Below are 16,857 nucleotides of genomic sequence, written 5' to 3'. Positions count from 1 at the left end.
CACTTAAATGTCCATTTAATTTATTTTTTTAAAGTAGGCACCAGTCTGCAGAAGACATGAATTATTTAACTGCACAAGATTTTCTGTTATACTCTTGATTTGAGCTAGAGTATAAACCTGATTTGTATCTAAGGATATGATAAGAAAAAATATTATTTATCTGAAGTCTAGTTTGTGTAGCTTTCTATGTAACATTGTATTTTTCATTTAAGATATGTTTCTGCTTTTTCCTCCATTCCCAGGAGCTGGGAAAATACGGTCTCCTTTATTACAATGCACTATTCATGATTCTTCCTACTTTGGGCATTGCCTACTTTACAGGAGATGCACAAAAGGTAACTATTTTTTTTTTAAATCCAGAATGCAAATTTCACACCAAAAGTATATAAATAATTTAATTTTATGAAATGTACCTCTACATATCATTTGCAAATTTAGGGCATAGACTATTGCTTTACAATATTGTTTGCCAGTATGTTGCATACTTTGATTCTTTTCCTTTGGGATCCGAGTTTTTTTTTTTAACTTATGCATCTCTTGCCAAAACAGCTTATATTTTAAAAAATTACCGTATATACTCGAGTATAAGCTGAGTTTTTCAGCCCCAAAAATGGGCTGAAAAACCCGACCTCGGCTTATACTCGGGTCACCACAAGAGGGCGCCGAATCACCACAAGAGGGCGCCCCGCGGGAGCCTGACAGACATTTCTGGCTTGGGCGGGTGAGGGAGCTATGGCAGGTGGCTGCTGAGGCAGCTTTGGGGGCGCCTTTGCGAGGGCTGGACGCAGGGACTGGGCTGTGAAGGTCACACTTTTACACCCTCCACAGCTCCAACGATGCTGGATCTCTTGAGGCTATGGCTGGCTGGTGCCTTTACTTGAGCCAGGAAGAGGAGGCACCTGCCCCACCCCTCCCACAGCTCCGACGGCATGCGAGCAGGGAAAAACGCAATGGGAAGCCAGTGAGGTGGGGGGAGGTGGATTCCTGCTTCTGTCTTCTCACCCCTTCCCCACCTCATCGGCTTCCCATTTTCCCCCTCTTGCACGCCGTTTGAGTGGTTGGAGCCTTTGCTTGAGCCGGGGAGTGGCTGGAGCCTTTGCTTGAGCCAGGGAGAGGAGGCACTTGCGAGAAGACAGAAGCTCCAGATTTGCTAAGGAGATCCACTTGGTAGGGCAGCTGGGGAAGGAGGAGGAGAACAGCTCTTTCCTTTCCTCCTCCTCCTCCTGCTGCCCTCCCAAGTGGATCTCTTTAGCAAATCTGCTTCCCTGCACAACACATGGAGCAGTAAAGGGAGACGAGGAGGAGGGAGGATCAGGGGTGGAAGATCCAGCCAGCCAGCAAGCTAAAGGGGGGGGGGGGAAACGGCATGAGCTCTCTCCAGGCTTCTAAAAACTCAAGTTTAAAGAGCCCTGGGTTAGGGTTAGAAATGCAAGAGTCTTCAAACCTGGAAAGATTAAGGCTTGTGGACTTCAACTCCTACTCCTGAAGTAGCATGGCTGGTGCAGGAATTCTGGGAGTTGAAGTCCACTAGTCTTAAAACTGTCAAGTTTAAAGAGCCCTGGGTTAGGGTTAGAAATGCAAGTGTCTTCAAACCTTAAGGCTTGTGGACTTCAACTCCTACTCCTGAAGTAGTATGGCTGGTGCAGGAATTCTGGGAGTTGAAGTCCACCTGTCTTAAAACTGTCAAGTTTAAAGACCCATGGGTTAACTCTAGAAATAGGTTTTAGCTTGGTTGTTGATTGAGCTACCTTTTTTACTTTTTAATTTATTGTTATTACCAGATTGCTTTTGTTTACCGTCTTTTAAATTTACAGAGCTAGTTTACTGGTTTTCTTTAAAATATATATTCTAAAACATTTAATCTACTGATGTCTCAATTAATGTAATTTTATTGGTTTCCATTTTTATAAGTTACCAGTAGCCACTGCATTTTCTACCCTCGGCTTATACTCGGGTCAATAAGTTTTCCCAGTTTTTGTGGCAAAAACTGGTGCCTCGGCTTATACTCGGGTCGGCTTATACTCGAGTATATACGGTAATACAGTGGTACCTCAAGATACGAACCCCTCGTCTTACGAACAACTCGTGATACGAACCTGGGGTTCAGAAAAATTTTGCCTCTTCTTACAAACTTTTTTCGAGTTACGAACCGGCGTTCGGAGACTGCTGGGAAGCCGCACGGCTGTTTTAAAAGGTGACAGCTGGGCGGCGGGGCTTCCCAGAAGCCTCCCGAACGCCGGTTCGTAACTCGAACAAAGTTCGTAAGAAGAGGCAAAATTTTTCTGAACCCCGGGTTCGGTTCGGGAGGTTGCTGGGAAGCCCCCCAGTCCAGCTGTCACCTTTTAAAACAGCCGCGCCGCTTCCCAGCTGTCTCCTGAAGCCGAACGCGGAAGTTCGGCTTTGCCGTTCAGCTTCAGGAGACAGATGGGAAGCGGCGCGGCTCTTTTAAAAAGTCGCAGCCGGCCTGGGGGGCTTCAAGTACCCCCCCGAACCCCAAATCCGGGTTCGGGGGGGTGCTGGGAAGCCCCCCAGGCCGGCTGTCACTTTTAAAACAGCCGTGCGGCTTCCCAGCAGTCGCCGAAAGCCGTTTTTTTGCGGGGGTTTTTTTGGTTGCACGGATTAATTGACTTTACATTGTTTCCTATGGGAAACAATGTTTCGTCTTACGAACCTTTCGTCTTACGAACCTCCTCCTTGCACCAATTAAGTTCGTATCATGAGGTATTACTGTACGTCAAAATAGAGGAAAAAAACACTTACCAACTATTTAACATGGTTGCAGTTGAAGAAGCACAATATATATGGCATATATGAACGAAATTATATAAAAATGTGAACTTGGGAAGTAGCCAAACAATAACATTTATAATAAATAATAATAATATGAATAACATAAAAATGAATGAGGTAACTAGTGATCCATTAAGTAGGAGTTGCAGCTAAGATACAAATGAGAGAAGTAAAGTGTTTTGTGATGTTGTATTTGAATCCAAAAAGAACAGTACTTGTGTCTATTTAACTGGGTCTTGCAGTTCAGCTTCTCCATATTAGTGATTAGAGAATTATGAGATTGATAGTTGCAGAGTTGTGGTGGACACCAGGTTAGGAAAATCTGAACTTGGGAAGTAGCCAAGCAATAACATAGAGCATATTGGTGCAATGATACTTGAATGCTGGCTTTGCCTATTTCACTACGATAAACAAGCTTGCTCTTATGGTAAAGCACTATTTATTTTTGGTATCTTACAGTTCCTACAAAGATACAAAACATGTATCTCTGTATAACTATAAATTATTTTTAGGGTATTATGAAGTAGTCTCTTTAATTTTGTTGACACACATCATACTGTAAATACTTTATTACCTACCTGCATTTCTTAGGATTTTATAGGATTATCTGTACCATTTTTTAGGATTGTAGGAATATATTTCCTTTGTTCTTAGTATTTCAGTTTGTCTCTCCAGCTCCCTGCATTCATATTCCTCCCCAAATGCTTCTTTGTTTTCATCATTTTAAGGGAAAAAGCAAGAGTATGACTGCATGTATGTAACTACTCCAATTGCAGGGCTTATTTTGTCTATACGTGTTAATAAGGTGTGCTCCCAGAATATAATTAAAATACATTATTCTTTATTTTAGTAACTTTGAGCTATGTTTATTTTTTAAAAAAATAAAACATTACAGGAAATATAAAATCTGGCATGTTTTTCCAACTGGATTTTCTCTCACCCTGTTGAACAACAAAATAAAGAACATAGTGTTACATAGTTTAAGCAAAGCAGACTTTTGTACATGAATATGTATAATCCTCACCCTAGTTAAAGAATCTTTCCTGCTCCAAGAGAAGCAACAAGACACTTTCTAGAGTTAGCAAGGCCTAGCAAATTCTGAAGCCAGCCAGACTACAGACAATACCTAATTGTTTATAGTTATTTCTAAGGGAACTGTACTGTATTTACCCAAAGTGAAGATAATACTGAATTTTGACTCTCAAAGGTGTAGTATACAGGGAAAAAATACACATATTCTCACAGAGAATCAACTCTGCCATCTTGGTAATCCTTTTCAGTTCTAGTACAATCCAGTTTTTGAGATTCTTCCCCAACAAATAAATGGATGTCTGTGTGTCTCATGTGTATATTTTCCTGCATTTAAGTATGTAAACGTTCAGCCAGAAGTTGTAGAAAGTAAGGACGATGGCTTTGATTGAGATATGCAGAAGTTGTTTCTGAGAAGAAAAAGTCGAAGCATTTTTTTTAGGATGGCCAGATAACATTTGGAAATGACTCAGACAAATTCATTAAAAGAGGTGGAGATACAATACAGTCAGACTTGCGAGACTCTGCTGTTGAAACAAGTCTCATTAAATGTAGTTGTAGCCTTTCTATAGGGTTGATCACATGGTCTGATCTACCTTTGGGGATGATGGAAGTCGCCCTTCAAAAGAGGATTGTGATAAATAAATAAAAAAATTACCTACACCTACAAAAAGAGATTGATAAAATTGAACGGGTCCAAAGATGGGCTACAAAAATGGTGGAAGGTCTTAAGCATAAAACCTATCAGGAAAGACTTCATGAACTTAATCTGTATAGTCTGCAGGACAGAAGGGAAAGAGGGGACGTGATCGAAACATTTAAATATGTTAAAGGGTTAAATAAGGTTCAGGAGGGAAGTGTTTTTAATAGGAAAGTGAACACAAGAACAAGGGGAAACAATCTGAAGTTAGTTGGGGGAAAGATCAAAAGCAACATGAGAAAATATTATTTTATTGAAAGAGTAGTAGATGCTTGGAACAAACTTCCAGAGACGTGGTTGGTAAATCCACAGTAACTGAATTTAAACATGCCTGGTATAAATGTATATCCATCCTAAGATAAAATACAGGAAATAGTATAAGGGCAGACTAGATGGACCATGAGGTCTTTTTCTGCCGTCAATCTTCTATGTTTCTAAATAAATAAATAGTCAACAACTAATGGTAATACATATGTTGAACATGACCTCTGAGACTGCCTTCCTGCAGTTTTCTTGTCAGCATTGTGGAAATTGTTTTCTATGGCATTTTGGGCAATTCTTTTCCACCCTCAACAGCCCATTTTCCAATCCTAGAGTTTTCTTGTGGCTGCCCTGAATGGCAGAGCAATAGAGTCAGGCAACTGTCAAGAAAGAATCCCAAGGTCACAGCCTTTCCTACAGAGAATTGGGATTTCAAAGGCTAGGTATTAAATTCAAAGTTCATCTCTCACCATAAATGGAGGGATAATTCTATCCTGTGTTCCATACAAACATGCTACTGCTACTGTCATTGGCTTTGGCTAGCGATAGGATAGTGCCGCGATGGCGAACCTATGGCACACCATCTCTGCCGGCACGTGAGCCACTGCCCTAGCTCAGCTCCAGAACGCATGTGCATGTCTGCCAGCTGATTTTTTGCTCGCATGGAAACTGGGAGGACGATTTTGGCCTCTGGAGGGCCTTTGCAGTGATGATGGGGAGCATTTTCAGCCTCCCCAAGCTCCAAGAAAGCCTTTGGAGCCTGAGGATGGCGAAAAACAGGCCAACCCGGTCCACTGAGAGTTGGAAAACGGTGGAGTGGATGGGGTATGTGCAGGGGGTGGGGCGAGTGGGGGGGGGCTTTGAATTATGGTTGTGGACACGGAATAGCATGTGCGCGCACTATTTCAGCACCTGACGAAAAACAAAGTTCAGCACCACTGGGCAAGTGGAAAAGCCATAGAGTGAGGAAAGGGGTGCAGAATAGACAAACAAGTGCTAATAACTCCATGACTAGACCTTTTAGGATTTAAAGGAACACTGTTAATTATTTGATTTGAGAATAGAAATTAAGATTTGATAATATTATCTAGTAAAAAGAATATTATGAAATTTTGAACTGTGTATTTTCAGTACAAGATAGTGAATTTGTTTTATGTGATTTAAAATGTTGCACATAAGGATCCACTTTTTCTTGCTGCTTGTTTTGGGAGATTTGTATATTAAAAGAGAAGAATGTCAATTGTGTTGTACTCTAGAATTTGTTTTCATCAAGTACATGTTGCCTGGGAAAATCACAGGATTGTTCACAATAAACTTATATTTAGGGCTGAGCCTCTCTCCCTGTATGTGTTAGCTGATTATGCACTGATATGTAACTGCAAATTATGACCTGTGAAAAGAGTGGATTGCTATATTTTTTGTTGGTGAAGTTTTAACAAGAGGAAAATATTTGTCAGTGAAATTAACAGGCTACGTGTCAGCCATGAACAATTGTGGCATACCTCGGTAATCTCTGTGGTTACCGTAGACTGAATATATGTTGTGCCGTAAAAGCTAATTATTGCTGTGATTATAAAAACTGATGATAGGCATGTTCCTGTTATGTTTTTAAAAATTCCATTTCCTAGCTCATCTGTGGTTAAGGGTCAAGAAAAGTTTTTCTATTGATACTAAGAAGAATTTTGTTTATTCACAAATGTGATCAACATGATCTATAACAGATCTATATGATGATCTATAACAATAGTAGGAAAAGCAAGTAGGATGCTTGGCTGCATAGCTAGAGGTATAACAAGCAGGAAGAGGGAGATTGTGATCCCCTTATATAGAGCGCTCGTGAGACCACATTTGGAATACTGTGTTCAGTTCTGGAGACCTCACCTACAAAAAGATATTGACAAAATTGAACGGGTCCAAAGACAGGCTACAAGAATGGTGGAAGGTCTTAAGTATAAAACGTATCAGGAAAGACTTAATGAACTCAATCTGTATAGTCTGGAGGACAGAAGGAAAAGGGGGAACATGATCGAAACATTTAAATATGTCAAAGGGTTAAATAAGGTTCAGGAGGGAAGTGTTTTTAATAGGAAAGTGAACACAAGAACAAGGAGATACAATCTGAAGTTAGTTGGGGGAAAGATCAAAAGCAACGTGAGAAAATATTATTTTACTGAAAGAGTAGTAGATCCTTGGAACAAACTTCCAGCAGACGTGGTTGGTAAATCCACAATAACTGAATTTAAACATGCCTGGGATAAACATATATCCATTGTAAGATAAAATACAGGAAATAGTATAAGGGCAGACTAGATGGACCATGAGGTCTTTTTCTGCCGTCAGTCTTCTATGTTTCTATGTTTCTATCTAGGCATGTTACAGCTCTTGGGCCACATCCAGCCCTTTGGCTGTCTCTGTCTAGCCTGCATGAGGTCAATTGGAAATGAGAAATCAAATGTAAATAATTGTAAGTCATGCACACAATGCAACTGCATTGCTTTTATTTTGAAGGCAGCTTTTCCCTCCCAAATTATATATGTGCATGCATGCCTTTACAACTCTACCATGTTACCTTGAAAATAAGACCTAACGAGAAAAATAAGCCCTAGCTTGATTTTTTTAGCCACTTTTAATATACGTCCTACCCCAAAATAAGCCCCAGTTAAGATTGTCATCAGCTTGGGTGGGGTGGGTGTGGCCAGCACTGAAGGTGGTGAGGGCACAGGGGCCAATGGTGTTTGGCAGCAGCCACACACCCCGCAATGCAGGTGAGCTGATTACCTGTCCAAGCAGCAGGTGGAGGAGGAGGTGCAGGTGGGGAAGGCAGGTGATCTGGATGTGCTGTGCAGACCACAGGCAAGCTGAGAGATGATGGGACAGAGTGGCCAGGTGGTCACGGGATGCTCATCTCTGTGTCTTTCAGCTTGCCTGCAGCTCATATGGCACATCTGGATCTCCAGCTAACCTGTGGCTGCTGCCAGTGCCATCATGTAAAGATGAGCCTCTTGTGGCTGCCTATTCCGGCCCACTGCCTCTCAGCTTTCCTGCGGCTCGTGCAATACATCTGGTACCCCTGCTTTCCCCCGTGCCTGTGCCTCTGTCTGCTGCTGATGCTGCCACGCAAAGATGATCCTCCTGTAGCCACCCATCTCCTCCAGCCCGCTTTCCCGCAGTCCGCACAATATGTCTGGATTGCATGCCTCCTCCCCTTGTCTCTGCCTGATGCTTGGACAGGTAATCAACTTATTTGCACTGCAAGGGCTGTAGACCAAGGGCTGGTGGGCTGCAGCTGCTGCCGGACAGTGGCAGCCCCTATGCACTCATTGCCTCTTGTGTGCATACTGGGGTTGGGGTGCCTGGCCAAGCTAATCACCCTAATATTGTGTTTTCCAAAAAATAAGCCCTAATGCTTATTTTGGAGCCCCCCCAAATATAAGACCAGTCTTATTTTTGGAGAGAAACTAGTATTAGTTCATCCCTTCACAACATTTCCCAGTTTCTCATGTGAGAAACCAAGTTTCATGTTAGAAACTTGGGAAATGAAACTTGTTCCTGAGCTATAACCAAGTACAAACTTTTGAGATATCAGAATATTACTCTTTCCCACAGGAGGTTTCCTATATTAGCATTTTTAAAGCATATTTAGCACTGGACAATCACCTTTGTTTTCATTTTCTAAGAAAGCTTATGAGGTCTACGGTATTTGGGATGTTCTGGCATCCCAAACTGGAAATTCCTCCTTTATTGGAAATAAATGCAGTGCTATAGCTTGTCTTTGCAATACAGTGATCCCCCGGTTATTGCGTCCCCGACCATTGCGAACAGGGTAATTTGCGATTTTTCAACCCGGAAGTCAAAACACCATCTGCGCATGTGTGCCCTTTTTTTCTTGCTGGCGGGAGGGCGAGCAGCGGGCATCAGCAAGGAGTTTCCCCACCGCCCACGCAAACTCCTCGCTGCCGCCCGCCCTTCGCCCGCCCACGCCGTTCATTCTCGCCACTTTCGAGCTGAGTCCTGAAGCGAATTCGCTCCGGGACTCAGCTCGAAAGCGGCGACAGCCAGCGCGGAGAAGCCGTTCGCTGGCGCTGTCTGTCGGCGCTTTTGAGCTGAGTCCCGGAGCGAATTCGCTCCGGGACTCAGCTCGAAAGCGCCGACAGCCAGCGCGGAGAAGCCGTTAGCTGGCGCTGTCTGTCGGCGCTTTTGAGCTGAGTCCCGGAGCGAATTCGCTCCGGGACTCAGCTCGAAAGCGCCGACAGCCAGCGCCAGCGAACGGCTTGTCCGCCGCCTGCCTGCCCGCTAGCGAGGAGCCGAAGATTGGGGGCGGCGCGGCTGTTTTAAAATGTCGCCGCCGGCATGGGGGGCTTGCCAGCACCCCCCGGACCCCGAACCCGGGTTTGGGGGGCTGCTAGGAAGCCCCCCATGCCGGCGGCGACATTTTAAAACAGCCGCGCTGCCCCCAATCTTCGGCTCCTCGCTAGCGCTGCGGGAGTAAAAACACCATCTGCACATGCGCAGATGGTGTTTTTACTTCCGCAGCGCTACTTCGCGAAATCCCGCTCGTTGCGGGGGGTCCTGGAACGGAACCCTCGCAACGAGCGGGGGATCACTGTATATCAGGTTAGTTTCTGAAATGTTCAAAAGATTTTCTAAAAATAGAAGCTCTGGTAGGTCAAGGAATCTTATCAAAAGCTTTTAGGATTTTCTGAAAACACATTTTTTAAATTAATCCATAGGTCTGGTTCTTGGTACCAGGCTTTTGTTGAAATGGCTGCTGAGGGTCAGCCAAATATGTCTATGCCTAAAATATACAGAAAAATGCCTTTTAATTTTTCAAGATTTTAGCTAGTGGATGAATGGTATGCATTAGATTAGGGGTGTTAAACTGAATTTCATTGATGGCTGCGGTCGACCTTGTAGGGCTGGGTGGGTGGCGGCCAACTAGGCGGGCATGGCCAGCTTGATGCCACTCCCAAACTGCTGGCATGTTTCCTCTTTGCACTGGGTAGAACGGGCTGGAGCCATGCTGGCCCGATGTTTTCTCTTTGCATTGGGTAGAACTAGCAAAGCAACATGGGCCGTCCCCTTACATTTTCCAAGACGGCCCCACAGGTCGGATTCAACCACATTGCAGACCAAATCAGGCCCATGAACCTTGTGTTTGACACCCTTAAATTAGATGCAGTTAGTACTCTTTTTTAATTAGCTTTCTCACGTTAAAAAGTGCTAATAAGACAACAGCTTTTATTAATAAAATGAAATCTCTTCCATAACTATGAATCACTATGCATCATTTTTATGCATGTTGCAAATTAACTATGGGCTATTACTTACATTTACTTTTCTCTCCATGTTTCCGTTTTTTCTTTGTCAATGTTTAGATTGTGAAAGCATTATACCAGTGATGGCGAACCTTTTTTCCCTCTGAAAAGTGTGTATGCATACTATTGCACATGTGTGAGTGCCGACACCCATAATTCAATGCCTGTGGAGGGCAAAAACAGCTTCCCCTGCCCCTCAGAGAGCCTCTGGAGGCCGGAAATGGCATGTTTCCCAACTTCTGGTGGGCCCAGTAGGGTCATGTTTCGCCCACCCCAGGCTCCAAAGGCTTCCCTGGAACCGCAGGAGAGTGAAAACACCCTCCCCCATCCCCGCAGAGGCTCTCTGGAAGCCAAAAACTCCCTCCCAAAGTCTCTCTGCAAGCCAAAAATCAGCTGGTTGGCACACACGTGCATGTCGGAGCTGAGCTAGGGCAATGGCTTGCGTGCCGGCAAATATGGTCCACGTGCCACCTGTGGCATCCGTGCCATAGGTTCGTCATCACTGCATTATAGCATTTAACCTCCCATCTCCCAATTAAGTGTTTCTTTTGATTTTATAGATGCTCAATGGAAAATTATGCCTAATAATGTTTTTCTTAACAATCTAAGATTTGGGCTATTTTTTATAAATGTTCTGCTTAATACCAAAGTAAATATACAGCTCAAAAAAATAAAGGGAACACTCAAATAACGCATCTTATATCTGAATGAGTGAAATATTCTCATTGAATACTTTGTTCTGTACAAAGTTGAATGTGCACAACAGCATGTGAAATCAATTGTCAGTGTTGCTTCCTAAGTGGACAGTTTGATTTCACAGAAGTTTGATTTACTTGGAGTTATATTGTGTTGTTCAAGTGTTCCCTTTATTTTTCTGAGCAGTGTATATTTCAATGATTTTTTTTTTGTATCTTATTTCCCTTTAATATTTTATTCTCTTTCTACTATCTTAGGAATTACGCTTCAACTGTTTACACACTTCACATATCTATTTTATCTTTTCCTCTGGGTCCTAATTTTCTTGATACTTTAAAGTTTGGATTTGTGCGAAATATTGGATCAGTGAGTGTAATAAACTTGGAACTTGTGGAACAGATTTTGCATTCCAAAGCAATTCCTCTTTGAATCTATCTTCTGTCTGCCTCTGGACGATGGTAGACGTGTCAAAACAAAATGCTAATTAAGCTGAGCCTTTTCAGACTGTAAGTTCACATTTTGTGCAATAATGTCTCCAAGAGGAAACCTACACCACAAGCAAACGTTTGGCTTAGAATTGCTCTCATAATGAGCTTTTCATGTTACTTCATGAAGTTTCCTAAATATGGTTTGGGGTGGGGATCCGGTTCTCCATTCTGCTCTAAGTGAATGAATACTGCACATAGAAAAAACCCCTCTCTCCCAAATATAAAGATAGCGAACATAGAAATTTATACTCCACTTTTGAACTGTTTTATAAGTAAAACTACTGGCATATCAGTAGACACAAAGCTTTTATGTGCAAGACACTTAAGTTATGCATTTAGATTTAGGTTAGATTTGGAAGAAGCTTGTGAGAAGCAGCGTATATTGTGACTTGAAAAATCTCTTTTGGGGTGGGATTTTTAGGGAAGAAATCCAAACTGCTGTCATTTCTATCCCACTTCCCACCCACCCACAAAGAACTAGAGGTGGCAAACATATCCAACGTAGCTTCTTTCCTCCTATTTTCCTCACAACCACCCTGTCAGGTGGGTTGGGCTGAAAGACAGTGACTGGCCCAAGATATGCGCAGCATTGTCTAGCCTTGCCTTGCATTGAGTTGGGCAGTAAACAAATTTAATGCATAAATAAATTTACAATGCCCTACATGGCATTGGACCAGATTACCTCCGGAACCGCGTGCTACCGCACGAATCCCAGCGACCAATAAGGTCCCACAGAGTTGGCCTTCTCCGGGTCCCGTCGACTAAACAATGTTGTTTGGTGGGCCCCGGGGGAAGAGCCTTCTCTGTGGCGGTTCCGGCCCTCTGGAACCAACTCCCCCCAAAGATTAGAACTGCCCCCACCCTCCCTGTCTTTTGTAAACTACTCAAGACTCATTTATACCGCCAGGCATGGGGGAGTTGAGATAGCCCTTCCCCCTAGGCCATTACAAGTTATGCATGGTATGTTTGTGTGTATGTTTTGTTTTATAATAGGGGTTTTAGTTGTTTTTTATTATTGGATTGTACATGTTGTTTTTATTGTTGTTGTTAGCCGCCCCGAGTCTACGGAGAGGGGCGGCATACAAATCCAATAAATTATTATTAAATTATTATTATTATTATTATTATTATTATTATTATTAAACCAATAAATCAATACTGTATTATGCTACATTGTTGACATAAACGAATCTCTGCCAGCCAGACGCTGTTCCATTATCTTTCAATAGGAAGGTATTAGACTATGTTCCAATGGAATGTGAAAGGGAAGATTTTAAAAGACATAACACAAACTCAATGTAATTGTTTATTTACTTGAAATAAAACCCTTGTTAGAAGAAGCAGTAAAGTTTCTTCCCTATTGTGGAGGTATACATCAATAAAAAGGTGTTTACTTACTAATCAGAACTTGCATTCATGAGTTGGAGGAGATAATCTTGTTTTGTGAGTAAAATTTGCCAAGATGTATTGAGTAGAACTGTGGGACTTTATTGACATGCATTCCTTAGACATAATCCGCTTTCTGTATTAAAGCTTTCTTTGTGTATCCTAAGGTATGCATTTCTTTTGCACTTTTATGCAAAATCCCAGGTGTTCTGAACTGGCTCCTGTTGCAGATTGTATCAGGTCATAATCAGTTTTCAGTCATTGCTGCTTGTAGTTATGTGGCTTTAATAAAAAAGGACTATTCAAAGTCCAGCTCTTCCTCAAAAGCTGATCTAGAAATTGCTTCTAATATCTAAGGAAATATTTTGCAATCAAGACATAAAACATTCTAATTTATGGGTAGGACCTGCTATCATAGTTTCATTATAGACCATTGAAATTCATAGATCTTTGGATTATTTGTTCTGATCTTTGTTGCAATTTGGTATGTTCATCATAGAGTTCTGATACAGAGGCATCTGAAAAAAATAGTAAGCTTCAATGTTGTGCAATAGAGATGTCTAGATAAAATATTATAAAGGACAATGATAAAATACATTTTGATGTTTTTTCATTTTAACAACCCATAATCACCTTATAGAGAGATGGATAACATAAAAATTTAATAAACAAATTTTATGAAATATTTATTAGAGAAGGATTTAGGGGTAGTGATTTCTGACAGTCTCAAAATGGGTGAGCAGTGTGGTCGGGCGGTAGGAAAAACAAGTAGGATGCTTGGCTGCATAGCTAGAGGTATAACAAGCAGGAAGAGGGAGATTGTGATCCCCTTATATAGAGCGCTGGTGAGACCACATTTAGAATACTGTGTTCAGTTCTGGAGACCTCACCTACAAAAAGATATTGACAAAATTGAACGGGTCCAAAGACGGGCTACAAAAATGGTGGAAGGTCTTAAGTATAAAACGTATCAGGAAAGACTTAATTAACTCAATCTGTATAGTCTGGAGGACAGAAGGAAAAGGGGGGACATGATCGAAACATTTAAATATGTTAAAGGGTTAAATAAGGTTCAGGGGAGAAGTGTTTTTAATAGGAAAGTGAACACAAGAAGAAGGGGACACAATCTGAAGTTAGTTGGGGGAAAGATCAAAAGCAACATGAGAAAATATTATTTTACTGAAAGAGTAGTAGATCCTTGGAACAAACTTCCATCAGACGTGGTTGGTAAATCCACAGTAACTGAATTTAAACATGCCTGGGATAAACATATATCCATTGTAAGATAAAATACAGGAAATAGTATAAGGGCAGACTAGATGGACCATGAGGTCTTTTTCTGCCATCAGACTTCTATGTTTCTATGTTTCTAATATTAAAAAATACATGTATATTGATAGGCTGTACTATTATCTTAGACCTTAGGTACATTATGATAAACATTGTGGTATGTATGTGCTGTTTGGTTTTTAATTATGATAGGGTTTTTAGTTTTTTTTCTTAATATTAGATTTGTGCCTATATATATTGTTTTATCGTTTGTTGTGAGCCGCCCCGAGTTCGGAGAGGGGCGGCATACAAATCTAATAAATTATTATTATTATTATTATTATTATTATTATTGTTGTTGTTGTTGTTGTTGTTAAACAAATCTGTTATTTATAATTACTATTGTCTCTTTTATTGGGTACACAAGATGGGATTTTATTTTCAAATACTGTATTAGTTTCTGTTGAGATGAACAATTTTTCACGGTGTAAGATTCCACATAAAAGACATTTACACTTAGATTTTGACCAATGAATTTTGACTATATTTTTTTCCAGCTTACTTGGATGAAATAGTATGGAAAATATTCCTGATTTGTCTTTCCATTAATATACATACAATTTGTTTTCAGGCAATGGAATATAAAGGTTGGGCAGATACCCTTTTCCTTGCACAATTTACACTCTCCTGTGTGATGGGGTAAGAATACTTTATTTTTGGCTTCCCCAATTTTTCCCCCAACACGTTAAAATCTTTCTGGCAACTTTATTTTAGTGTATAGGATTCTCTGATATAATCAAATACAGCAGGCAGGTACAGCAACAGAAAACGAATGATATATAGTACCTCATGCACATTTCAGTAGCTTTCAACTCCAACATGCGTAAATAGTAGCAAAAAGGGACAATGCCCAATTCCAGTATATCCCTTAGAATATATTCTGGATTGTTTTTATAATAGTTGTTCTGGACTAATCTAGAGTGAGATTTTAAAGCTGAAAATTCCTTCCTTCCTTCTCAATGAATTTGTGTCACATCCTACCAATAATCGATAGATATCCTGGCCGTTCTAACACTGCTTATCTCCAATGGCTACTTAAGAACAAACAGACTTTGATCACAGTGCAGGTGGCTAGGTTTTGGGGCAGCACTGAGAATTTGTCAGAAACGTGATTAATCCACATAGATATTTTACACAACTAATGTAGCAAACCCTTTTGCATTACTACTCTTTTGCATTTTAGTATTTAATTAACTATGGACCTCACAGGATTGATATTATAGTCTAGTTAGAGCATATGTAACTGGCAGTTTGGATGCTTTATATATATATGTATGCCGGTCACTCCAAAATGGATTCTGAGCAGTTAACAATAGGAATAAATATAACAACAATAAAAACAATTAAAATCTAATAATTAAAAAAAATCCAGTATATCCCTTGGAACTCTGCACCAAGTGAAAAATCAAATAAATTCCTAACCAGCCTTGCAGACAACTTCATTGTCCAAAAAGTAGAGAAAGGAACTAGAGGGGCAGCCACATTAGACCTTATACTCACAAACAGAGAAGAAATGATAGACCACACCATTATAAAGTTCAACATAATGCTAACTCCACCCCGAGTTTGCGGGGAGGGGCGGCATACAAATCTAATAAATAATAATAATATTAATAATAATAATAATAATAACAACAACAACAACAACAACACAAACAATAGGACCCAACAACACTAAAGCCGTAGATTTTAGAAAAGTGGACTTCAACAAACTTAGAGAAAACCTGAGAGCGGACCCTTGGACAGAAGCCCTAAAGGCAAAACTACACAAGGAGCTTGGGAGACTTTAAAAACCATGATTATTGAAGCCCAGTACAACACCATCCCGATGAAAAAGAAAACATGAAATCCAAAAAGAAATCAGTATTGTTACACAAAGACCTCACAGACAAACTGAATGGAAAAAAAGACAAATACATAACCAAAGCCAAATACCAACAGACAGCCAGAATCGGCAAACAAAAAATCAGTATGAACTAAGTCTAGCAACAAAAGTCAAAGACAATAAAAAGTTTCTTCCAATACATAAATAGTAAAAACAAACAAAAAGAAACAGTTGGTCAACTAAAAGGAGAAGATGGCAAAGAAATATTAGACAATATGGACAAAGCAGAACTACTCAACACATTCTTTGCATCTGTCTTCACTCAAAAAGAAGCTGTAAACTAACAAACCAATAACACAGCTGCAGGATACACATGGCATCTAATGATTGCAGGTTCTCTAGGGCAGTGTTTCCCAACCTTTTTTGAGCCGCGGCACATTATTCATATTTTCAAAATCCTGGGGAACATTGAACGGGGGGCGGGGTGGCGGGGGGGTGGGGGCTAAAGAAAAGTTTAGACAAAAAAAATCTCTCTCTTCCTCCCTTTCGCTCTATTTCTCTCTCTTCCTTCCCTTATTTCTCTCTCTCCATCCCTCTTTCTTTCTTCCTCTCTTTTTTGCTCTCTTTATCTCTCCCTCCTTCCCTTCCTCTGTGTCTTTCTCTCTCCCTTGCTCTCTCTCTCTCTGTCTCTCTTGCTATCTCTTGCTTTTTTCTCTTTCTTGCTCTCTCTCTTTCACTGTCTCTTGCTATATGTCTCTTTCTTTCTCTCTCTCTGCCTCTCTTGCTATGTCTCTCTTTCTCCCTTTCTCTTTCTTTCTTGCTATGTCTCTCTCTATCTGTGTCTCTTTCTCTCTCTCTCTGCCTCTTGCTATGTCTTTCTCTCTCTCTCTTGCTATGTCTCTCTTTCTTTCCCTCTCTCTCTCTCTGCCTCTCTTGCTATGTCTCTCTTTCTTTCTCTCTCTCTCGGCTGACTGCGAGCGGATGCCCTGACGATGGCAGCTGGACGTGCTGCTGGACACCGTATATGCCAGCCCCGCA

The 16,857-nt window shown here is 41.1% G+C and overlaps 1 protein-coding gene across 3 annotated transcripts in view; it reads left to right on the top strand.

Annotated features, from left to right (window-relative positions):
- The window catches only part of SLC35D1 (solute carrier family 35 member D1), a 64,374-nt gene that overhangs the window by 11,785 nt on the left and 35,732 nt on the right, over positions 1-16,857 (top strand). For all 3 annotated transcript variants that reach the window (XM_070746126.1, XM_070746124.1, XM_070746123.1), the window contains exons 8-9: positions 243-335; positions 14,566-14,633. In XM_070746126.1, the coding sequence (XP_070602227.1) occupies positions 243-335; positions 14,566-14,633 (161 nt within the window). The remainder of the gene's footprint in view (positions 1-242; positions 336-14,565; positions 14,634-16,857) is intronic.

The sequence above is a fragment of the Erythrolamprus reginae genome, chromosome 3 (assembly GCF_031021105.1).
Source record: "Erythrolamprus reginae isolate rEryReg1 chromosome 3, rEryReg1.hap1, whole genome shotgun sequence".
Taxonomy (NCBI): Eukaryota; Metazoa; Chordata; class Lepidosauria; order Squamata; family Dipsadidae; genus Erythrolamprus; species Erythrolamprus reginae.
This window is presented reverse-complemented; position numbering and strand designations above follow the sequence as displayed.